At 40.7% G+C, this 26,632-nt stretch overlaps 1 protein-coding gene across 2 annotated transcripts in view; it reads left to right on the plus strand.

The window, feature by feature from the left end:
• The window catches only part of bcas3 (BCAS3 microtubule associated cell migration factor), a 1,146,863-nt gene that overhangs the window by 449,215 nt on the left and 671,016 nt on the right, over positions 1–26,632 (plus strand). For both annotated transcript variants that reach the window (XM_060847956.1, XM_060847957.1), the window contains exons 14-15: positions 2,449–2,582; positions 24,262–24,526. In XM_060847956.1, the coding sequence (XP_060703939.1) occupies positions 2,449–2,582; positions 24,262–24,526 (399 nt within the window). The remainder of the gene's footprint in view (positions 1–2,448; positions 2,583–24,261; positions 24,527–26,632) is intronic.

Below are 26,632 nucleotides of genomic sequence, written 5' to 3' on the forward strand. Positions count from 1 at the left end.
TGGGAAGTTGTGAGACTCACTGGCCTATAGTTACTCGGGCTATCCCTACTCCCCTTCTTGAACAAGGGGACCACATTCGTTATCCTCCAGTCTTCTGGCACTATTCCCGTAGACAATGACGACATAAAAATCAAGGCCAATGGCTCTGCTATCTCCTCCCTAGCTTCCCAGAGGATCCTAGGATAAATGCCATCAGGCCCAGGGGACTTATCTATTTTCATCCTTTCCAGTATTCCCCAGACCTCTTCCCTACATACCTCAAGGTCATCCATTCTAATCACTTGTGACTCAATATTCACATCAGCAACAGTGTCCTGTTCCTGAGTGAATACTGACGAAAAGTATTGATTTAGTGTCTCTCCAATCTCCTTCGCCTCCACGCACAACTTCCCACTACTATCCTTGACTGGACCGATACCTACCCTAGTCATCCTTTTATTCCTGACATACCTATAGAAAGCCTTTGGGTTTTCCCTAATCCTACCTACTAAGGACTTTTCATGTCCCCCTCTCGCTGCTCTTAGCTCTCTCTTTAGATCCTTCCTGGCTACCTTATAACTCTCAATCGCCCCAACTGAACCTTCACGCCTCATCTTTACATATGCCGCCCTCTTCCCTTTCACAAGGGATTCCAATTCCTTATTAAACCACAGCTCCCTCACAAGACCCTTTACTCCCTGCCTGACTGGTACATACTTATCAAGAACACCCAATAGCTGTTCCTTGAACAATCTCCACATATCATTTGTGATCTTCCCTTGAAGCCTATTTTTCCAATCCACGCATCCTAAGTCATGCCTCACCGCATCATAATTTCCCTGCCCACAGCTATAACTCTTGCCCTGCAGTGCACACTTATCCCTCTCCATCACTAGAGTAAAAGTCACCGAGTTGTGGTCACTGTCCCCGAAGTGCTCACCTACCTCCAAGTCTAACACCTGGCCTGGTTCATTACCTAGAACCAAATCCAGTATAGCCTCACCTCTTGTTGGCCTGTCTACATATTGTGTCAGGAAACCCTCCTGCACACATTGGACCAACACCGACCCATCTAACGAACTCGAGCTATAGCTTTCCCAGTCAATATCTGGGAAGTTAAAGTCTCCCATAACAACCACCCTGCTACTTTCACTCTTCTCCTGAATCATCCTCGCAATAGTTTCCTCTACTTCTCTAGGACTATTAGGAGGCCTGTAGAAAACTCCTAACAGGGTGGCCTCATCTTTCTTATTTCTAACCTCAGCCCAAACTACCTCAGATGGCAAGTCTTCCTCCATCGTCCTTTCCACCGCTGTAATACTATCCTTGACAAGCAATGCCACACCTCCCCATCTTTTACCCCCATCTCTGGTAAGCCTGCGCGCTTATTTAAGAAAAAAACCTTCCCAGGTAAGCTAGCGCGACACCAGCTTCCGGGTCCGCTAGGCGCTTAAAAAACTTTAAATTTTAGCCGTTAAAAAACAAAAACTGGACTATACCTCCGACTTAAAAAAACACCACCAGACAGCCGTTACCTGCTCCGCCGAGAGAGTGAGGCCGAAGAAAATCTCCTCGATTTTTTCTTCCATGGTGAGCTTCCTCCTTTCTTTGGCATTCTCTGCAGTAAAAACAAAGATAAGTAACCTTTCAGGTTCTCTAACGCTTTTATTATGTTTTTACTCACAGTAACATGGATGGGACAGGTTCTAGCTCTGTCTTGTTGATGTTGTAGCAGAGAGTCCAGCGAATGTGATCCTAGCAGGATGCTGCCATCTTGGATTCCCCCCCACCTGTTTGCATTTTAAGTAGCAGTTAGTTCTTTGATGTTAGTTCCACATGGCTGCTACTGGTGCACGCTTCAACTCTTATCAAGGTGTGGCTTGAGCTAAATACGTCAATTTGCCCTCTGTAGAGAGTCCTTAGTGTCTGAATGGGCTGCTGAAAATGACCCCAGAGCAAATAAAATGTGAGACCAAAACTGCCACGGTCTCTCAAAATTCTCCAGCAAAATACAATGAGTGGAAGATAGTTGCAAAATACAAATTATGTGCTTAAGATCAATATCAAATGTTATAAATAGTACAGTTTCTGATGTGATTTAAAAGGGAATTATCCAGTCATTCCACTCTTGCCTGTCATAGTGGTGTCACATTATGCAGTCTTCCCTTTTAATTGTCTTTTATATTGCTTTGTTTAAACAATCAGCATCCTTTCTCATGCTGTTTAATTTTTTTTCCTTTCAAAGCTGGTTTTCATGCATGTAGCCCTGATGTGTAAAAACAAAAACTTTCATCTTGTATATCTTTTTAGAAATGTTTAACTGCCTTGATTTTGAATTACTGTGTTGAATGCACCAACCTAACCTTAATTTAAAATTTATAGTAAAAATGTACTTTATGTTGAACTGATCTAATCCACTGTGTGTCAGGAGTTAGCTTTGTTAATTTGTGTTATTAATGTTCATTTCAGGAATGCTGCTGGTTACTACTGACACACAAGGCCATGACTTTCATGTATTTCGAATCTTGACACATCCATGTTCATCCTCACAGAGTGCCGTGCATCATTTATACACTTTACATCGTGGAGAGACAGAGGCTAAGGTATAGTGTGAATTTAGACATTAGGCACAAGGTACTGGATAGGCTGGAAGAAAATTTTGTTTGAGGAAAATACCTGACATCAGATTTCATACAGAACATGATTTACAAACTTTAATGTAGGGCTTTGACATACTATTCAAACAGTTACGATGCTGCCTGACCTGCTGCGCTTTTCCAGCAACACATTTTCAGCTCTGATCTCCAGCATCTGCAGTCCTCACTTTCTCCTATTCAAACAGTTACAAGCACTCGCTAAGTTACAAGCACTCAGAAACAAATGTATGAAAATTGATGAAGAATGTAGTGTTCTTAAGCTGCTACTTTGGAGAATATATTGTGTCCATTCCTTGATGGGCAGAAAGACAATGTTGACTCGAAAGCCAGAAATTGCCTTGGAGCCATCAGTTTGAAAACCTATGGTAGAAATTGATGGCTAGAAAGGTGTGATTGCACAACAGTTATTGAGTAGTCAATATGTGTTTAAATATGGAGAGTGATTGAGCTTACATCAGAAGCTAAAGTTAGCGACTGAATAGTTTATCACTTTCTTCTGGACAAACTTGGCATACTATTCAGCTTGGAGAAAGTGTGGTCTGTAGATGCTGGAGATCAGAATCGAGGGTGTATTGCTGGAAAAGCACAGCAGGTCAGGCAGCATCCGAAGAGCTGGAGAATCGACGTTTCAGGTCAGAACCCTTCATCAAGAATGGGGCTGATTCCTGATGAAGGACTCTGGCCCGAAACGCCAATTCTGCTCCTCGGCTGCTGCCTGACATGTTGTGCTTTTCCAGCAACACACTCTCGACTCGTACTCTTCAGCTTGTGATATTTAAATAATGCATTGTTATAGACTACATCAAACCCTCTTCACATATACCAAGGAGATAACCTGGACTCTAAGTTTTATCTTATGTAAAGGCAAGTGTAAGGTGCTGTGTTCCAGATGTAATTTGATTGGTTACACTTTTCAGCTTTAAGCAAAACAGACTTTTTCTCACCCTACAGCTAAAATACAGACAAAATAAAAAAGAATTGGTATAACTTCAACTGTATTGGAAAATCTAGCAGGATAATAGATTATTTTACTACTAAATAGCAACAGTTCCAATATAGTAATATTCCGTAAACACACCTTTGACAGAGACAAATTCAGTAAAATAAATTATTTTAGGAAGTAGAAACATGCAATGTTTCTCCAGTCCAGAGGAAAGAACATCAAGAGAAAATTCTGGTAGAGGAAGACAGCTCAATTGCTTTGATATATCAGGGAGAGATGTACAGCAGCTTCAAAACCCCAACAACTGCTGAGAAGAAAACTAAAACCCCAGTTCTGTGGGAGCTTGACTCCACCCATTCATGCTGTTTCTATTGTTCCAACTTTTAACAAGCCCAAAACCTCACAAGCTGTTTCTTTGATTGGGTTGATGGAGACAGCTCGAAACCTATGGCTCAAAATCTCTCTTTAAAAATATCCAAGAGAAAATACGCCTCTTAAAGCCACAGTATTGTCTCCACATACAGTTTTAATTGCAGTTATATCCCATTTTCACCAATTAATCCTCATCCATTTCCAGGAATCAGAAGAAGCACAGATTTTGAAACACTGTATCTCCATAATCCACTTTATAAATTTACCCACAGCTATGCAACAATAGATTTGTTTTTCCTTTTTTTCGCTTTGGTACAGTTAAATTTACTTGGAATGTAAATGGATTCTACTGCACTGGCAGCCTCAGGTATTAGGAAGTGTGGACAGTCCACAATGTAACTGACCAGCAGCTAGATTCACATCCTGATCATTTTCTCACTTTGATCATCTTGCACAAATATTATAAAGCCTAAGATCCATGTTTATCTCTGACCTGAACAAATAATGTGTGATAAAGCTAGCCAACTGACCACAGGGACCCAACCTTATCTCTATGGTTGCTTGACTTGAACAGATGTTATGAATTGACTTTTGCCTCTGAATGAATGATGTGATTTAAAACTATGTACTGGTTGGTTAGGTTTCTTCAGAACCATTAGGTTGTCGAAAAAAGAAAGAGTTGCACTTATACAGCCCCTTTCACTACTGTCGGGTAGCCCAAAATGCTTTATGTTTGATGAAATAAAGCTGGTTATTGTTGTAGTGTAGTGACTTTGACATGTTGACTAGCTTCATTTCCAGTAGAAAAACAAATAATAGGAGAAGATAAGAAGAAACTTGGTTCAGCAACTTGCTACAGAAATGAAATTTCTTTCCATATCACCATGCTTTTACTATGTAAGCCCACTGATATTCACATTGCTCCTCTAAATGTTCATCAGCTAAGACAGATGAAGTAATATGGGTTTTCAATGTTAATCTTGTTCAGTTGATGCAGAACTGTGATCCTTAACCTTAAGTGGATATTTTACTACGTGGCCAAAACAATGGAGTAACACAGAGAAGGTAATGACTTGAATGCATTCAGGCAGCTGCACACAACTCTGGTCATGAAGAAATGAGAGAGTTGGAGGATCAATGTATAATAGCTAAAATCCTGGAACTCCACTTCTTAGTGCAGGATGTCAGGGATCTATGTTGTGATGAAAGTATGGATAAACTGGTGCAGAAGGAAGGCATCCAGGAAGTGTCATAGAGTCATAGAGATGTACAGCATGAAAACAGGCCCTTCGGTCCAACCCGTCCATGCCGACCAGATATCCCAACCCTATCTAGTCCCACTTGCCAGCACCCAGCCCATATCCATCCAAACCCTTCCTATTCATATACCCATCCAAGTGCCTCTTAAATGTTGCAATTGTACCAGCCTCCACCACATCCTCTGGCATTCCATACACGTACCACCCTCTGCGTGAATAAGTTGCCCCTCTTACCCTAAATCTATGCCATCTAGTTCTGGACTCCCCGACCCAGGGAAAAGACTTTGTCTATTTATCCTATCCATGCCCCTCATAATTTTGTAAAACACTAAAAGGTCACCCCTTAACCTCCGACGCTCCATCCAAAACAGCCATAGCCTGTTCAGCCTCTCCCTGTAGCTCAGATCCTCCAACCCTGGCAACATCCTTGTAAATCTTTTCTGAACCCTTTCAAGTCTCACAACATCTTTCCGATAGGAAGGAGACCAGAATTGCACGCAATATTCCAACAGTGGCCTAACCAATGTCCTGTACAGCTGCAACATGACCTCCCAACTCCTGTACTCAATACTCTGACCAATAAAGGGAAGCATACCAAACGCCTTCTTTACTATCCTATCTACCTGCGACTCCACTTGAAGTACTTAGAGGAAAAAAAGAGGTGAAAGCTATTGGGTGCAGTTGAGATTTGGATTCATATAGATATTTACATTGCTGTAGCGGGTTTCACAGGCAGCATTGTTTTTTTGAAATGTAGTTACTGTTGAAGCTTAGGTAAATGTGGTAGACAGTTTGTACTAGCAAGATCCCATAGATAGCAATGAGATAACTGACTCGATAATAAGATGGAAATTTACCTTGGTCAGTGTAAAATATGACTTAGGAACAGAAGTAAGCTATTCAGCCCCTGACCCTGCTCCACCATTGTGTAAGATTATGGCTGGTGTAATTACTCCACATTCCTGCCTGTTTCTGATATTCTTTCATCACCTTGCTTATCAAGAATCTATTGACCTCTGCCCTAAAAATATTCAAAGACTGCATTTCCAATCTCTATTGAGAAAAGGCAACCCCTTTTCCATATGTTTAAGGCGAGAGAAGAAAGATTTAATAAGGACCTGAGAGGTAGCGTTTTCAAGCAGAGAGTGGTGCTTGAATGGAACGAGCTGACATAAGAAATGGTGGAGGCAGATGAAATTACAACATTTAAAAGGTGCCTGGATGTATACTTGAATAGGAAGGGTTTAGATAGATATGGGCCAAATGCTTGTAAATGGAACTGGGTCACATTGGGATGTCTGGTTGGCATGAATGAGTTGGACCGAAGGGTCTATTTCTGTGCTGTATGACTTTATGACACTATGACCATTAATTCTAATTTCTTCCCCAAGTGGAAGCATCCTTTCCACATTAACCAAATCAAATCTCCTCAGGATTTAAATATTTCATAAATTCATGTCTTACTTTTTCTAAATTCCAAGCCTAGCTTGTCAAACCATTCCTTATATGACAACCTGTTCATTCTAGGAATTAGTTTGGTAAACGTTTTCTGTACTGCTTCAGGCAAATTTACATCCTTCCTTATATAACATGACCAATATTGTGCACAGTACACCAGTGGCCTCACCACTGTCGTATGTAAATGATCCTCCCTACTTTGTGTTCAATTCCTCCTGCGATAAATGATAACAGTACTAGTTTCTCTAATTACTTGCCATATTTACATACTAACCTTTTGTGATTCATACACGAGGACATCCAAGTCCCTCTGCATTTCAAATCTTAGCAGTTTCTTGCCATTTAGATAATTTTAAAAAATGTTTCCTGCAAAAAAACAATTTCCCATTTTCCTGCATTATACTCCATTTGCCATATCTTTGCCCACTCATTCAATCTTTCTCCATCTTATGTAGCTTCCTCTGTCCTCTTCACAACTTACTTTCCTAACTATCTTTGTGTGAGCAACAAATTTGTCAACAAATTTTGTCTGTCCTTCATGGAGGTCATTTATATGAATTGTAAATAGTTGAGGTCCCAGCACCAATCTCTATGGCATATCATTTATTACACCTTGCCAATCTGAAAAAGACCAATGTATGCTTACCCTCTGTTCCTATTAGCCAGCCAATCTTCTATCCATGCCTATATGCTACTCCATGTATCATGAGTTATTATTTTCTGCAGTAAACCTTTGATGTGGCACTTGATCAAATGTCTTCTGGAAATCTAAGTACAGTCAGTCCTGCTTTAATGCGTGTTTCTTCAATGTGAATTGGCTTTAACACAGTTGAAGAGTTTAGACCGTTATTTGCAGAACACAAACTTTCCTTACCTGTATTGGGTATAATGTGGTTCCAGCTCCATTAGTTTAAATGGTGTGGATATTGTGCAATTTTCTTATAACACAAGATTGCACGAGAATGGAACTATTGCGTTATATCAGAACCAACAGAACACTACACCCACTGGTTCCCTTACTCCGCAGTATGTGTTTCCTCTTCAGAATGGATTAGTCAAGGAAGATTAATCTTTCACAAAATTGACTCTACCTGATTACTTTGAATTTATCTAAGTACCCACAATTTACTTTTTAAATAATACTTTTAATGTTTTCTCTATGACAGAAATGACATAACTGGCCCATAATTTTCTGTTTTCTATCTTTTACCCTTTACAAATAAAGGAGTTAAATTTGCTATCTTACAGTCTACTGGCACTTTCATGAATCAGGGGAATTTTGTGAAGCTCCACTAATTTATTTAATATCATGTCTCTGGTGATGGTCATTTTCCTAAGTTCCTCACTTCTTTCCATTTCCTGATTTATCACTACTTCTGGGATGTTTCTTGCATACTTTATATTAAAGACTGGTGCAAAATATCTGTTCAGCATATCTGCCATTTCCTCATTTTCCATTATTAATTCATCAATCTCACTCTCTATACGATCAAAACTCACTTTGTTATTCCTTCTTTATTAAATGTTATAGAAACTCTTACTATCTGTATTTGTATTTCTGGCTGGCTTCCTCTCAGACTCTACTTTTCCCTTTATTAACTTTTTGGTCATTCTTTGCTTTTTTTATATTCTATCAAATCTTCCGCCTAGCCACTTCACACGATAAGATGCTTTTTCTTTTAGTCTAATGCTCTCTTTAAAATTTCCCATCAACCATGGGCCCATTCGTTGGATTTTTCAAAATCTTTGGAATAAATGTATTCTGTTGTCACAACCCAATGCAGTAGTCTGCTGGACATCAAGCCCCATTATTCCTGCAGCTATAATAAATATTAGAATTCATAAACTGCCTCAAATCCCAATTTGTTTCTAGCTGACTGCTACCCAGGAGAAAAGCAAACCACACCAGGTTGTTTTAATAACAAATTATAAATAACTATTTATTGTAACATTTAATTTCAACAAAATGGGATTTCTAATTTATGATTCTTAAATTTGACCTCTTTAAAACTCCCACACGGATAAGTAGCTGAGAAAAAAAAACAAAATTCTAATGTTATCAATGGAGGGGGAAAAATTAGAAGAACACAGTTCTCTATCACCTGTCTAAAATCACAAAACTAGATCATTGATTTCACAAACCTCATTCTTTGGTGATCCCTCAATGTTATTAGCACAATGCTGATCAGCTTGTAGTTCACTGGTTGCTTGGTTGAACCCAGGGTCTTTCTTGCTATCTTTGGGTCCGTTTTGAATTATTTCTTCTAGTATTTGTAAATATGAGAAAAATCGATGCAGCTAACCTCTGGAAATTTCCTTCTGTCTTTATTTCACGCCCCTCACTGGTTCTGCAGTAAACTGCAACCTGAGTAATCAGAGGCTCTTTGCTATGCCATGCTGTCATGAACCCCTAGAAAATTGTGGAACTTTGTTTTGACCTCACTGTCCCCAAAGTATAACATTATTTCATACACACCAATTAGCATCAGTTGCTTTTTCAAAGCTGCAAACGAATCCTTGTATTCTCCCCTATTTTTTAAAGCAGTTTCAATTTTGTTGAAGAGGGTTTTAAAGGAACCCAATGTGGAAAGATGTACAGTGATTCCTCTGTATTTGTGAGGCTTCTTTTCCGGACAACCCCCGAGAGTGATGAAATTCACAAGTGTAAAGCTTGTTAAAAATAAGTTTAAAATGGCGTATCCATAATTTTTGCCCACTGATGTTGATTTTTGTTGTTACTTTTCTTTGGTGCAGATAAACAAACTGGTGATTTATGACTTCACAGTTGAAAAGGATTTACTATAGTATATCAAAGAGTAGAGACAAGATCAGAGAAGAAAATAGTATTATGAGAAATGTGGGTCAGAAAAAAGCAGGAAGTTGCAGAAAGGAAAAAGAACTTAAGCAACATATTAACAATCAAGGCTAGATGTTACACATGTAACAGTAGTACAAATCTAACGGATCTATGTCTGAATGCATATAGTATTCATAACAAAGTAAACAAATTTATAGCTCACATTGAAATAGAGACATGGGTTTAGGATGGTAAGGGTTTGATTAATATTGAGGAGCATGTGACATTCAAGAAAAATAGGAAGCTAGGTAAAGGTAGGGGGCAGCACTTCTAATCAAGTACAGTAGTCAGACATTTAGTTCAGAAGATTAGGATGTGGAATCGGTTTGAATGGAAATGAGGAATAGTCATGGAAGAAGTAAGCAGTGAGAGTTGTCTACATGCTCCCTTATCGTAACCATGATGTGGGACAGAGTGGACTAGAAGAAATATTGGGTCCTTGTGACAAAGGGGCATCAATAAACATGAGTAATTATAATTTATGTATTAACTAGAAAAATTAAAGTGGGAGTAGGAGCCTAAATAAAGTATTTATAGAGTTCATGCTTTTGAGTTGGTTTCTTAGATATTTTGGAACCAAGCAGAGTATGGGTTGTATTAGATTTGGTACCATGTCATGTGACAGGATTAACTAACAACTTCAGAGTTAAGGCACCACTTGGTAGCAGCAACCATAATGTGATTGAATTTTACGTCCTGTTTGAAAGGGAGAAAACTGAGATTAAGCATGGTATTCAAAACTAAGTAAGGGCATTTTGACAAATAGTAATAGCCTCTGAAGTACAGAGGGTGTGCACATGTCCACAGATTATTGAAGGCAACAGAACAAGTGAATCCAATGATCAAGAAGGCTTTGGGACTCTTGGCTTTAATAGTCAAGGCATTGAACACAAAAGCAAGGAAATTAGGATGGAGCTGTATAAAATGTTTGTAAAGCCATAGCTGGAGTGCTGTGTGTAGCTCTGGTTGCCACATGATAGGAAGGATGTGATTGCTGTGGAAAAGGTGCAGAAGAGATTCACCAGGATGGTGCCTGGGCTGGAGCATTTCACCTATGAAGAGAGACTAGATAGGCTGGGGTTATTTTCCTCAGATCAGAGAAGGCTAAGTGGCTCCTGACTGAAATGTACAAAATTATGAGAGGAATGGATACGGTAGACAGGAAGACACCTGCCTTAGTAGAGGGGCCAGTAACCGGGGGGGGGGAATAAATTAAGATAAAGGCAGGAGACTTAGGTGGGATTTAATGAAGAATCTTTTCATACAGAGGTTGGTGGGTATCTGAAACTCACTGCTTGGAAGAGTGGTAGAGGCAGGACCCATCATAACATTTTAGAATTATTAAGAAGATCTTTTAAAACGCCATAGTATACAAGATGACAGTCAAAGTGCTGAAATGTGGGATTAGAGTAGATAGATAACTGGTGTGGACAGGTTGGGTTGAAGGGCCATTTCCATGCCATAAAGCTCTGTGACTTTAGGAGATACAGTTTACAAATAAGGAATCTCTCATTGAAAGCAAACGTTGAGGACAAGATTTTTCTTTGCTGGTCATGAGTCTGTGCAACACTCTGCCTCCAGTGCTCTCTATCGAAACAGAATATTTTAATATTTTTAAGGCAAAGCTGGTTGGATCCTTGATTAACAAGAGGGTCAATGGGGCTTGAAGTGGTGTTGAAGTCATGGTCAGATCAGCCAATATCTTATTGAATGGCACAGTGGGTTCAAAGGAACTAATAGCCTAATTCTACACCTAATTTGAATGAATTTGAAAGTTTTATGCTACTGCCCAAAGCAAATGTCTACCCCAGTCTGTTTCAATGACGTTGGCTGGGGAATACAACTGCTGACCCATTCTTCAAAAATGCCATCTGATCAATTACATCAGTAGGCAGATGGGGCCTCACTTCAATGTCTCATTAAAAAGGTGGGACCAGCTTGAACAGTGCAGCACTACACTGTGTGGAATAGCCTAGATAAAGTGTGAATGAAAAGCCCTTGAATTGTTTCAATAATTGGATGCTACCTGGTGATGTTTCTGGTGAGGATATGTATATGCACAGTTTGGGAGAGGGCATAGATGTTAGGGTCCCTCTTGTTCGTTCGTTTAAATCCACTGAACTCCAACACGACACAATCTGTGCTCATATGACAGTCCTCTGCCATCTCAGGAATCAATCTGATGGACCTTCTCTGCACTCTGTCTATGTCAAGTATAAAATCACGCAACACCAAGTTGTAGTCCAACAGGTTTATTTGGAGGACTAGCTTTTGGAGTGCTGCTCCTTCATCAGGCTCCTTCACCTGATGAAGGAGCAGTGCTCCAAAAGCTATTGCTTTCAATTAACCCTGTTGAATGATTTTTAACTTTGTACACCCCAGTCCAACACCGGCATCTCCAAATTATGTCAAGTATATCTTTTCTTGGTTCAGGAGGCCATAGCTGCACACTGTGCTCCAAATGTGGTCCCACTAAGACACTGTATTGTTCCAGTATGATTCCCCTGCTCCCTGTACTAAAATCCTTTTGTGATAAAGCCAGCATATTGTTTGACTTTGGACAAGGGCACCCAGTTCCTTTTAGACACTGATCTATCACCATTTAAATAACATCACGCTATTCTGTTTGTCCTATCAAAGTGGATAACTTTACACTAATCCACTTAATGCTGCGTCTGCCATGTATTTGCCTACTCAGTCAAATTGTTAAAAATTGTCTTGAAGCCTTATTACATCCTGCTCACCACTGACGATGTTTCCTGATTTTGTGTCACAGCAGACTGGGAATATTACATTTGATTCCCTCATCCAAATCATTCATATTTGCATATCGTGAAGAGCTGAGGCCCAAGCATCAATCCCACGAGGCACTACCCCTTACACCTTGAAAAAGACCTATTTATTCCTACTCTCTTTCCTGTCTGCTTACAAATTATCAATTCATTCTAGTACATTTAGCAAACTATTTGGCACAGTGGTTAGCACTGCTGCCTCACAGCACCAGAGGGTTCAATTCCCGACTCAGGCGACTGACTGTGTGGAGTTTGCACGTTCTCCCCGTGTCTGCGTGGGTTTCCTCCGGGTGCTCCGGTTTCCTCCCACAGTCCAAAGATGTGCAGGTGAGGTGAATTGGCTATGCTAAATTGCCCATAGTGTTAGGTAAGGGGTTAATGTAGGGGTATGGGTGGGTTGCGCTTCGGCGGGTCGGTGTGGACTTGTTGGGCCGAAGGGCCTGTTTCCACACTGTAAGTCTAATCAATACTAGTGTCTTAGGTGGGATTTGATCATGGATTTTCCGAAAATCCAAATACACCACATTCACTAGTCTACCTCATCTATTTTACTTGTTACACCCTCAGAAAAAACACAAGCAAGTTTGTCAAACATGATTTCCAAGGTGACTTTGTTTCACCCCATTACTATGTTCTAAATACCTTGTATCAGGTTCTTTACAATAGAATCTACCATTTTCTTTACTATTTATGTTTGGGTAAATGGCCTGTAATTCCTTATTTTTATCCTCCCACCTTTTGCAAATAGTGGGGTTACATTTTTCCACTTTATTATGCCAGGACTGTTGCAGCCCTTTTCTGATTCCTGATGAAGGGCTTATGCCCAAAACATCAACTCTCCTGGTCCTTAGATGCTGCTTGGCTGTGTTTTCCCAGCACCACAATTCAACCACATTTGTCTTTGCTAAACATCTGCTTTCTAAATAGTTATAGAACTTGTTTATAGTTGTATTTATGAATGAGATTCTAGAAGGTTGTACAAGAGTGGCATTGACCATTTTCCTTTCAAGATTTTCTCTTCAATTAGCATATAAATATTACAGTATGTGAGGGAAATCTATTACAACTAGTGTCCTGTTTGTTGGTCAGTCATCCCCTGTGCTTAAACGTTGTTGCTTTGAAGCTGGTCTACTTTTCCTTGTTTTCAAATTTCTTCATCATCACTCCTCCCCTCACCCTTGCCCTGCAATTGCCTGAGATCTCCACACTTACCCACTTCTGGTCACTTGCCAAATTCTGATTCCATTTGATTCATCAATGGTGGCTGTGCACCTTAGGATGTTTTAACATGAGCATTACAATGTTCTATAATGTAAGTTGTTTGTTGTAATGTGACTGGCCTTTTACAGTTTTCTGTAAGGATGTTAAGTGACCTGTTACTATGGCATATATTTGGAATGTGTTTATAAGACAATTAATTAGTGAGGAATTTTGAGGTAATTACAGTACTTTCTGTATCAGATTGGTCACTTCTAAAAGATGCTATTGATCAAAGTAAAAACACAGCATGAAAAATACCATCAACTTTAATAAACACAAGCTGCATTTTTTGACAAATTATTATATTTCCAGGCAGCCTGTCAGTCTTTAATGATTCAAAGACAGATTGATCTCATACATGAAAACAAATTATATTCCACAAGAATAGATGGAAAATATTTCTACTTTTATCTGATGGTATAATTCAACAATGAGCATAACATTTAATTCACTCACTCTCTCCTACTCTTTTCATGGTGCTGAAACATCCAGCCAAGTCACTGAATAAAAAAAATGTATAGTGCAGAAAAATACCACAATTTTTGTATATTACAATGGATCTCTATCTGCTCAAATACCACTTTGTGTATTATAATAGAATTTAAATGCAAGAATGATTGAATGAATGATTTATTCATTGTCACTTGCATTTTACAGTGAATAATACAGTAAAATACAGTGAAAAGCTTCAACAGTATCTTCAATCCGGCACCATATTTGTTCAAATATCATAGTTTATATATATCATAAATGTAATTTCTCATTATGCACTTAAAACCCTTTGTTTATATATAATTGTATTTCTCTCTGTTTACCCAAATACCCTACAGTTTATATTATTTTGGGGAGAGCTCACTGCACATGCACAAGTATCATAGTTTATGAAAATTGCAATGGAACTTCTCCATTATATACTCTACTGAAATTGTTATTGCTATTTAACCTTGTATGCATTGACTCTTTACGCCACTCAGTCTAAATAAGATGTCAAGTTCAGTTGGCTGAGTGCATAAAGTGTCTGAGTCATGTATATTCTTTTGATCTGGGATGTGAAGATGAAAAAAGATGAAAATGAAAAAAAAATCTCATCTTGTATTGAGACTGAGACTAACCATGGGCCAGCTACTGAGAACATGACAAGCTTTTCTTCATTAATCTCCCAAAGTAAGGCATCCATTGAAGTGTGGGTCTTTATTATTAGAAGTGATTGGGAAAATGACATTCTTGTCACTTATCAGGGTGCTAGTTTGTGTGTGTCATTAAGACTCAAAAGAGTCAGCATGGATTATTCCCCAATTCCCCCATCTGCTGAATGTGGCATTCATAGTAATGTGACAATCATATAGCCAAACATCTGTCAGAGGTAACTGATTAAAATTTTTTACTTTGCAGAGCTTGCAGGCACAGATTTAAATGCATATGACAGTGAATGCAGTTTTTTTGTCTGCTGTGCATGACTGGAATTTTTGTTGAGATTTTTATCACAGCCGGCTATTAGTTAAGTAGGGACTGTTTTGAAACCCAGACTGAAGTTAGTACTTGGCCCTGGTTCATAGCTGAGTGACTGACTCTTTGATCAAGTCATTCAGTGCAGTGGCATGTCACCATTAATCTGATCCCTGTCTGTCTCTCTATCTACATTTGGAGACTCTGTTTATATGGAGCTTTTCACTCCCTTGTGTATAATTCAGATTGATTACAGAGTCGTAGCTGATCTGAATTAAAGGGGAATCCTGTAGTAGTTTAACGTGCAATTGACTGCTGCTTAAACTAGACTGGTTTTCATCTGCACTTGAGTTTCAGTTTTCTATTCATATTGTCATTGTGGTTCTGTGAAACCAGAATCAAATTGGAAGTTCTCGTTGTGACATTGTTGATAAAATCATAGCCTGGTGGAGCAATATGAAACATAATGAGAACCCCACTATACTATCTAGTTTGTTCTCAGTTTAGGGTTACCCTTTCTGGTTGGTGATATTCTTAGAGTGTCATCACATGACCTACACCGTCCAACCATCCCATCCCCAAACAATTCTGACATTGGTCATCTAATATCCATATCAGAAAATGGAGAAAAGAAATACGATAGCCCAGTAGTTTTTCTCCTAGGTGTTGCCCACAGCAAAGTCATAGAAATTAATTGTTAATTCTTAGAGGCTTCGTGGTACTCCTGGAAGATTGAGGAATAGCATACCTAGCTGAGTTAGCCATCCCTAGCTGGGTTATGACAATAGCTCTTGGAAAAATTTGCCTTATTCCTTATTCTGATTCTTATTCATGTTATTCATGTTCCTTATTCATGTTCCTTATTCTGATTGCAGTGTCATGAACTTACTTGGAAGCTTGAATGTGTACATTGATGGATGAATGATTGGAAGTTGAACTCAACTGAAGACTAAGCTGTCATTATTCACTAGATACTCGATTTGAAAGATAGTTATGTAAAAATGCTAAAACATCAAGAGATTTTTACAACCATCTGAACTTGAGAGGAAAGACATGGAGGATGTCATATTACTCTTTACTGTGTTGTCAGAACTAGCCCTGACCAAAACAACCATGCTGTAGGTTTTCATTGTCTTTGGTATCACTATAACTCCCCAATACACCATGGAATCCATTGTGCACTATGATGTTACATTGGAATTTTTTCTCACTCGCCAGGACATATTCAACTCCTGGCACCAACAAATTATGAGGTGATAGGTAAGGTAAATGTGGCAGAACATGTTGGACACTCTTGAGTTCTTCTGAAATTTGGAACGCAGCCATTACCTCTCATGGCATCAAAGGGTGCCAGCCTTGAAAAGTGGTACTGTATTAGTAGGGTGCCAAAAGGTTGATTTTACTAAATGCCTTAAAGAAGGGAAGGCAAAATAGTTACTGATGCAGGGAATTGCAAAGTGTGGAATCAAGAAAGCTAAAGACTTAACTCCACATCCACCCTATTGAAATATTTGGTAACTTTGGTACCAAATAGCTCGGTCAGCCTTTCTTTAGTTTTTCCTTTTAGAGAGACAGGTCTGGCTCTTCCACTTACTGTACTGCTCAGTTAGTATGTTTGCACTGCAAATTTCAATTGGTACCAATGATTTCTACTTGAAGTTTGGTGTTTGAAGGCCAAAGTCCAATGATGCTAAATCAATGTTAAGAATGGTTGTTGTAACAATGCATACATACTAATCAAATCTACATTCCAGAAATCTACAGGATGTTCTTTTGCTCATATTGGTGTCATGATCACCTGTGAGTTATTTTATTATGGTGAAAAAGTATGACCTGTATCAAAGTTACTAAGAGTGAGATTCCATTACTCATATACATCACTGGATCGAGTTATTTCTGCCTTACACTGAGCTGCAGTGACTGCTTTTCAGGGGATTGAAATTACATCATCTAACAATGGAAGAGTCTTTGTTTGAGGAACACTTCATCTGCAGAATGAGTTTCCGAAGAGAATTGACTAAATGTACTGAAACTAAGCATGCAACCTGACAAATGGCTATAAATCAAAAGTGAAGATTTGTGTGTGGAGTTGTTGGCAAACAACTAACTGTACCTAACCCCACTCTTATCCTAGGTTACCTGCAATATAAAATTTATGGTAGCCTTGTGTAAGATTTTCCCTCTGGGCATCTGATCCCCAATGTTAGGTCCAAAGTCATTCATTTGTAATTTTCCCAAAATAGACAGAGGGCCAACACTATTGTTCGGTTAGGTAATTAACCATTTTCTACAATGCATCATATCCATCTCTTACCATCAGAGAGAGACAATATCTTGAGGCACAATGCTTTGCAAGCAAGACAAGGCTTTGATGAATTACCACAGATGGTACAAGGATTACACCAATATCGTTGGCATCATTCTGCATCATATCCTAGCCATCTGGACATGAACTAACTGAGCCCCAAGCTCACTATCCAATTAAGGATAATGGGCAAATTTTAAAATGTTCTCAAAAACCAGGTGACTATTGTGGGTGAAGAGCCCTTCCAAAAAAACCCTTTCAAAGGACAGCCTGCAGCTACAGGTGGAACCAGGCAGGCTGTAAGTACTTCCAACCTGGTCAGGAGCACTGGTTCCCCAATCTGCTCCTGAGACACTGCCTTCAGGGACTATAATTGTTCCCTGATACTTCCAGGTATGCTGGAATTTAATTAGTCTTCAGCTGTACAGCATTAATATGCAGATATGTCTTTGCATACTCCGAACCCAAGCTGCAAATTATCATCAGTGCCTTCACAGAAGCATATGAGAGAATGGGCCTTAGGCTAAACATTTGGAAGACAAAGATACTGCTTGCTTCCATCATATTATACTCACCCCCAACTATAAAAATCCATGGCAAGTTACTGGGCAATGTGGATCAACTCCCATATCTTCACTTTGATTCGGACAAGTTGAATGAGTAGGCAAATGCATTGTAGGTGAAGTATAATGTGGATAAATTTGAGGTCGAGTAAAAAATGAGGTCTGCAGATGCTGGAGATCACAGCTGCAAATGTGTTGCTGGTCAAAGCACAGCAGGCCAGGCAGCATCTCAGGAATAGAGAATTCGACGTTTCGAGCATAAGCCCTTCATCAGGAATAAGAGAGAGAGAGAGAGCCAAGCAGGCTAAGATAAAGGGTAGGGAGGAGGGACTAGGGGGAGGGGCGATGGAGGTGGGATAGGTGGAAGGAGGTCAAGGTGAGGGTGATAGGCCGGAGTGGGGTGGGGGCGGAGAGGTCAGGAAGAGGATTGCAGGTTAGGAGGGCGGTGCTGAGTTGAGGGAACCGACTGAGACAAGGTGGGGGGAGGGGAAATGAGGAAACTGGAGAAATCTGAATTCATACCTTGTGGTTGGAGGGTTCCCAGGCGGAAGATGAGGCGCTCCTCCTCCAGCCGTCGTGTTGTTGTGCTCTGCCGGTGGAGGAGTCCAAGGACCTGCATGTCCTCGGTGGAGTGGGAGGGAGAGTTAAAGTGTTGAGCCACGGGGTGATTGGGTTGGTTGGTTCGGGCGGCCCGGAGGTGTTCTCTGAAGCGTTCCGCAAGTAAGCGGCCTGTTTCACCAATATAGAGGAGGCCACATCGGGTGCAGCGGATGCAATAGATGATGTGTGTGGAGGTACAGGTGAACTTGTGGCGGATATGGAAGGATCCCTTGGGGCCTTGGAGGGAAGTGAGTGTGGAGGTGTGGGCGCAAGTTTTACATTTCCTGCGGTTGCAGGGGAAGGTGCCGGGGGCGGAGGTTGGGTTGGTGGGGGGTGTGGATCTGACGAGGGAGTCACGAAGGGAGTGGTCCTTGCGGAACGCTGATAGGGGAGGGGAGGGAAATATATCCTTGGTGGTGGGGTCCGTTTGGAGGTGGCGGAAATGGCGGCGGATGATACGTTGTATGCGGAGGTTGGTGGGGTGGTAGGTGAGAACCAGTGGGGTTCTGTCTTGGTGGCGGTTGGAGGAGTGGGGCTCAAGGGCGGAGGAGCGGGAAGTGGAGGAGATGCGGTGGAGGGCATCGTCGATCACGTCTGGGGGGAATCTGCGGTCCTTGAAGAAGGAGGCCATCTGGGCTGTGCGGTGTTGGCACCTTCCCGGCACCTTCCCCTGCAACCGCAGGAAATGTAACCCGGCACCTTCCCCTGCAACCGCAGGAAATGTAACCAACACCGCACAGCCCAGATGGCCTCCTTTAAGATTAAAGTTCACAAACAGTACATTGCTGAAGAATTGAAGGATAAGGATGGCAAGATTCGGGAACTTTAGATGACGTTAGTAATTATGAGTTTAGTCAAAAAGAAAAAGGAGGCATACGTAAGGGTCAGTAAACTGAAGACAGATAGAATCCTCAAAAAATATAAAAAGCAGGAAATAATTTAAACAAGGAGTTAGGAGGGCTAAAAATGGCCATGAAATATCCTTTGCAAACAGGATTAAGGAAATTCCCAAGGCATTTTATTCCTATAGAAGAAGGCAGCTAGGGAAAAGGTAGGTCCACTCAAGGACAAGGGAGGGAAATTATGCATCGAGTAGGAGGAAGTCTGTGAGGTCTGCAATGAATACTTTGCATCGGTATTCACAAAGGAGAAGGGCATGATGGATGGTGAATCTAGAGATGGGTATCTTGATATAAAAAAGGTGTTGTGTAATTCAGAAAACCCCTGGGCCTTAATGAGATATATCCCAGAATGTTGAGGGAGGCAGATGAGGAAATTGCTGGAGTCTTGTACAAAATCTCTGTATTCTCTTTAGCCACAGGAGAGGTCTCAGAAGACTTGAAAATAACAATATTGTTCCTTTGTTTAAGAAGTGCAGCAGGGATAACCTGGGAAATTACAGACCGGTGTGTGGTAGGGAAATTATTGGAGAAGATTCTTACGGAGAGGATTTGCTCACTTTTGGAAAAATATGGACTCATTAGCAATAGGCAGCATGACTTTGTGCAGGGAATGTCATTTTTCACAAATTTAATTGAGTTTTTTGAGGAAGTGACAAAGATGATTAATGAGGGCAGAACAGTGGATGTTGTCAACGTTAACTTCAGCAAGGCCTTTGATAGGGTTCCTCATGGCAGGCTGATATATCAGGTGAAGTTACACGGGATCCATGGTGAACTGGTAAGATGGATACAGAACTGGCTTGGTCCTAGAAGTCAGAGAATAGCGGTAAAAGGGTGATTTTCTGACTGGAGATCTGTGGTCAGTAGTATCCCGCAGGGATCAGTCCTGGGATCCCTGGTGTTTGTAATAGATATAAGTGAGCACGAGGAGAATGTATGTGATCTGATTAGTAAGTTTGAGGATGACACAAATATTGGGGGAGCTGCAGACAGTGAGGCGGATTGTCAGATGATACAGCAGGATATAGATTGGCTGGAAACTTAGGCAGAAAAATGACACATGGATTTTAATCCTGGCAAATGCGAGGTGATACATTTTGGAAGGTATAATGCAGGAGTAAAGTATACAGTAAATGGGAGAACCCTTAGAAACATTAGCATACAGAGAAATCAAGTTCATTGACCTACAGTTCCCTGAAAGTGGCATTGCAAGTGGATAAGGTGGTGAAGAAGGCAAATGCATGGTTACCTACGTCGGTCAGGTCAAAGAGTATAAAACTTGGCAAATCTTGTTGCAAACTGTAATGAACTTTAGTTAGGCCACATTTGGAATATTGCAAACAGTTCTGGTCGCCACACTACAAGAAGAATCTGGAGGCTTTTGAGAGGGTACAAAAGAAGTTTACCAGGTTGTTGCCTAGTTTGGAAGGTATTAGCTATGAGGAGAGATTGGACAAACATGGTTTGTTTTCACTTAAATGTGGAAGATTGAAAGGTGACTTGATAGAAGTTTACAAAATCATGAGAGGCATGGATAGATTGGATAGTCTGAGTCTTTTTGCTAGGGTAGAAATGTCAGTTATTAGGGTACGTAGGTTTAAGGTAAAAGGGGAATGTTTAAAGTGAAGTTTTTTACACAGAAGGTGGTGATTGCCTGGAATGTGCTGCCAGAGAGGTGATAGCAGCAGTTACAATAGCAACATTTAAGAGGCATCTTCACAGGTACATGAATAGGCAAGGAATAGACTGCATAGGTGCAAAAGGTTCTTAGTTTAGAAAGGAGTCTTGTGTTGGTGCAGACTTGGTGTGCCACAGGGCCTGCTCCTGTGTTGTTTTGTTCTTTGTTAAAATACTTAGGACTGAGATGAGGATATATTTGGGTGAACTAGTAGAATTCTTTGCCACAGAAAGTGGTTGAGGCCAGAATATTGAATGCTTTCAAGAGAGAATTAGATATGATGTGGCATGGTGGCTCAGTGGTTATCACTGCTGCCTCACAGTGCTAGGGACCCAGGTTCGATTCCAGCCTCAGGCAACTGTCTGTGTGGAGTTTGCACATTCTCCCCATGCCTGCATGGGTTTCCTCCCACAGTCCAAAGATCTGAAGATAAGGTGGATTGATCATGGTAAGTTGCCCATAGTGTCCAGGGATTTGTATGCTAGGTAGATTCGCCATGGGGAAATATGGGCTTAAGGAGAGTAGAGGTTGGGTCTGGATGGGATGCTCTTCAGAGGGTCAGTGTGGACTTTATAGGCCAAATGGCCTGCTTCTACACTGTAGGGATTCTAAAAAAATATATAATTTTTGGAGCTAAAGGGATCAAAGGATATGGGGAGAAAGCAGGATCATAGAATACTGAATTGTATGATCAGCTATGATCATATTAAATGGCATAGTAGCCTGTGTTTCTATGAGCCTTCTCTTAGCAGACAATGACAAGAAATGCACATCACCTTCATTGTGCCAGTACAGCCTTTGGATGTCAAAGGAGTGATGAGTTTGATGACAAAGACCTCAAATCCGATACCAAACGTATGGTCTGCAAGGCAGCAATGTTATGTGTCTGAGATAAGAATAATGTACAGCAGACACTTCAAACCTGTTGAGAAGTATCAGCCGTCACTCTGCAAATCCCTGCCATCCACTGGCAGGCTAGATGCTCTAAAATCATGCTGATGTCCCAGTGTTGAGATATGGTTTGCAGTTAGCCAACTCCATTCGGAGGATCACTTTGTCCACATGCCTGACTCTAGACTTCCAAAGCAAGTTCTCCATTCAGAGCTTCATCATAGGAAATGGTGACCAGGAGGGCAGAGGAAATACCTTCAAATATGTCCTCAAAACCTCTTCGTAAGATGCAATATTCCTACCATTTTGTGGGAGCATGTCACAAGCCTGCCGAAAATAGAGAAGAAATTTCCACAAGGTGCTAGTTTGAATGTCTTCACAGTTCTAGATGGAATACCATGTGTGATCAGCAGAAGGAGCAGCACAAACTGGAAAATGGCATTCACCCGGTTCAGCAGACACCACTTGTCCCACCTGTGTGCAATTTGGGGATCCAAAGTTAAAGAAAATCATCCTTAATTCGATGGGATTACCTAGGAATGGGAAGAAGGTTTTTGCTTTACGAGGTCTCTAATTGGTGAGTGTGTGAAGGTAAAGTGGAGCATCTGAATGTTAGACATGCATCCTGTTATAGACCAGACCAAATCTCCTCAAAATATATGAAGAAGGTAGCCTAGATCCTAACATTTTCTTTTTTTAACAGCAAGTGCCAGGCATTGCATTCCAGATGCAATCCAATTGGTTAAACTACTAGGCTCAAAGGAAAACACACTATATTCATATACGAGAGTTAAAATACAATGAAAGAAAGAATTGAAATAATTTAGCTCTATAAGAAAACTTAACAGAATAATAGGTTATTTAATTATAAATACAGCAACCTCACATTTAGAGAGCATCTTTCACATTTACAGTGTGCCCCAATGCACTTAACAGCCAATGAAATACTTCCAAACTGTAGTCGCTGTTGTAATGTAGGAAACATGGCATTTGTGTATAGCAAGATCCCACACATGGCAATGCCATATTACCAGATACCTATTTTATGAGGAGGTATTGAATGAAATATAAATATTGACCTGAGGAAACTGGGGATAACTGCTGATCTTCAAAATATTACCAATGGATATTTTACATTCACCTGAGTCTATCTGAGACAGTTAAGACTTTCATTTTATTCTTCACACAAAAGTCTCCACTTCTAACAGCGTGTTGCGGTATTACCATTCTTTGGAGTGTCAGCCTAGTATTTTTGTAGATGGATTTGAGCCTACAACCTTCTAACTCAGAGGTAAGAGTGTCCCCACAGTTGGTAAATATGTGTTAAAGCTCTCTACTAGGGTCACAGAGTCATACAGCATGGAAACAGATTCTTTGGCCCAACTCGTCCACACCAACCATGGTTTTTAAACTGAACTAATCACATTTATCTGTGTTTGGTCCTTATCCCTCTAAACCTTTCCTATCCATGTTCCTGTCTGAATGTCTTTAAAATGTTGGATGTGTACTTGCTTCTACCCTACCCATCTGCACAATTGTGTATTGTTAAAATATACTGATGGGGTTGGATGAAGAAAAGTGTGAGGAATAGAAACATTTTAAGGTGCCTCTAGCTGCTCATTCCATATATGCACTGTGTGAAAATGTTGCCCCTCAGGTCCCTATTAAATCTTTACCTTCACACTTTAAATGTATGCCTTTCAGCTTTGGACATCCATACTCTGGGGTAAAAACTTTGGCTATTCACCTTATTAATGCTCCTGCTATAGGAAGGATGATATTAAGTTGGAAAGGTTGCAAAAAAGATTTACAGGGTTGTTACCGCTACTGGAGGGCTTGAGTTATAAAGAGCAGCTGGATAGGCTGGGCCCTTTTTCCCAAGAGATGATGTGACCTTGTATGTTTATAAATTGGGAGGGGGATAATAGTGTATGTGGTAAATCATGGCAGTGATCATTCCTGCTACTTTTTGATATTTTCTTGATGTACAAGGTTTCAAAGTAGAAATGTGTTCAGCAAAAGTGACTCTATTTATTCTTCTTTATGGCATTTGAAATTTTGAAGTAATGCTATTTTATTACTCTTCCGTTCCATTCAAACAACAACATATTACAACAAAATGTCTCTCAGTGCTTCACATGGTGAAATTAGTTTTGTTAAGTAGTAAAATCTAATTAATTCAGTTAGAATAATAGAATTGTACAGCCAAGCCATTCATTCCAACTTGACTGTTGAAGGATTTCTTCAAAAGTGCAATTAAACTAATATTGCAGCTGTAATTTCTACATTTCTGTTGCAGGTGCAAGATATCTGCTTCAGCCAGGACTGTCGCTGGGTAGTAATTAGCACGCTCCGGGGCACCTCGCATGTGTTTCCAGTAAATCCTTATGGCGGACAGCCCTCTGTCAGAACGCACATGTCTCCTCGTGTGGTAAATCGCATGAGTCGATTTCAGAAGAGTGCCGGGCTGGAAGATATAGAACAGGAGCTGTCAACCAAACAGGGTGGGCGCTGCAGTCCAGTGGCTGGTCTCTCAAGCAGCCCTTCTGGGTCACCACTTCACAGTGAGTATCAAATCTTTTGTTATAAATCAGGAGATTGCATTCAAGCAGTAGTAAAGTTTCTTAACTATCAGCCTTGAAGTTCCTTCACACTTTTATTATCAGATCTACACCAACCAGATGCTTACAAAGTACATGGACTGGAAAATGAATATTTCTGATCACAAATGAAATGTGTTACCCTGTGTCTTTGCTGCAGGTGATAGTTTAATCGGTTCACTTTTGTTTCTCTCCTATAATTTATTTTCTTATACAAAATGTTAATTAATTAATTCGAGACCAATGAATTTTTTTTTACAATGCATTATTTTTGGGCCCAAAGTTGATGTTGCTGCAAGGCATTGTGAGCCTCACTATAATACACCATTTATTTGAATAATAGTTTTACACTTTGAAGTGGACTTTTTCCCACCCACATATGGGTGCATCGAGAATCCTGGAAGCTTGGCTACAGGGAGACCATTGTTCTGCATATATATGTACAATAACTTGGCAATGGTTTTTGGCAAGCTATGTTCTGTGCAATTATTTCTTTTTACATTTTAAGTTGCTTTCTCTTCCAGTACTTTCTCTCATTATTTTTGATCACTGCGACATGGTTCTATATGGCTTACTAGTGTTTACAGCACAGAAACTGACCATTTGAGCTAACAGGCACCTTAAAATGTTTCTATTCCTCACACTTCTTTATCCAACCCCATCAGTATATCATTTTAACAATACACAATTGTGCAGATGGGTAGGGTAGCATGCAGGGATTTCAATTGTATGATTAAAATGAGAAAGAAGATATTTGATTTGATTTATTGTTAGTGTATTACAAATACAGTGAAAAGTGTTGTTTAGTGGGCGGCACGGTGGCACAGTGGTTAGCACTGCTGCCTCACAGCGCCTGAGACCCGGGTTCAATTCCCGACTCAGGCGACTGACTGTGTGGAGTTTGCACGTTCTCCCCGTGTCAGCGTGGGTTTCCTCCGGGTGCTCCGGTTTCCTCCCACAGTCCAAAGATGTGCGGGTCAGGTGAATTGGCCATGCTAAATTGCCCGTAGTGTTAGGTAAGGGGTAAATGTAGGGGTATGGGTGGGTTTCGCTTCGGCGGGTCGGTGTGGACTTGTTGGGCTGAAGGGCCTGTTTCCACACTGTAAGTCTAATCTAGTGTTGGAACTCTCCTGGTGCCATCTTAAAACACAGAATAAACCAAAACACAGATTATAAAGCCAGAAAATAAAACAGCAGAGTTCATCCTCTCGTCTTATCTCAATAAAGTTAGGTGGTCTTTGGAACAGCTCCCACTTCTAGTTCGACCATGGGCCTGGATTTGGGCTCCTGCACACCAATGCCTCGAGTCCCTCCTGTTAAACTTAACACACTGTTGCAACTGTGTTTCACCATGTCGCTGCCACTGGAAGAGTCGCCATTCTCTGGTACCATTTTGCTTCCACCAACACCGCTGCCACCATGAGTTCATGCTAGACCAACCTTGTTGGTGTAGCTGCCGCCACTGCTTCAGGGTTCTGCAGTGGGACCGAACTTGCTGTTATTGCTGGCTCTGTGTCAGGCACCTGGGCCTATCTGTAGGCCCGGAGCCTTGGCTCAGTTTGCGAATCTGGAACAGGGGATTAAGCCTGTGAACTGCTCACTCCTTGCTCTCCAGGAGACCTCAGGCTTGGGTGGAGTCGTATCCGCCTTGTCCTGGCGTTGCTGCCACTGCCACTGGATGCCTTATACTTGGTCATTAACTTGGCCTCACTGCTCCTGGGCCCGTGCTGCCATGCAGGGCTCATTTTCGCAGATGCCACTTCTGTAACTGAGGTGAACAGGTAAGAGAAAAAACTTTAAAGAAAAAAGTGCAAAATTAAAAAGCAAAACTAAAAATAAAAGTGGACAGAGTGGACAAAACCTGGGCTCAGTAGCCCACATGCTGCTACTCTGCCACCGCCATCTTGGGTTATAACAAGGCATTTACAGATGCAATGGCATTTAGATATTTTATTCAGACTTGTTGATACTTTAGGGCTTATGCTTTTAAACCCTTCCACTTATAGCTACACATTTCAATGGTTTGTTTTCATTGTTTTTGGCATAGTTGTGCCATCTGCTGCAGGATAG

This window comes from Hemiscyllium ocellatum, chromosome 31 (assembly GCF_020745735.1).
Source record: "Hemiscyllium ocellatum isolate sHemOce1 chromosome 31, sHemOce1.pat.X.cur, whole genome shotgun sequence".
In the NCBI taxonomy this organism is placed as follows: Eukaryota; Metazoa; Chordata; class Chondrichthyes; order Orectolobiformes; family Hemiscylliidae; genus Hemiscyllium; species Hemiscyllium ocellatum.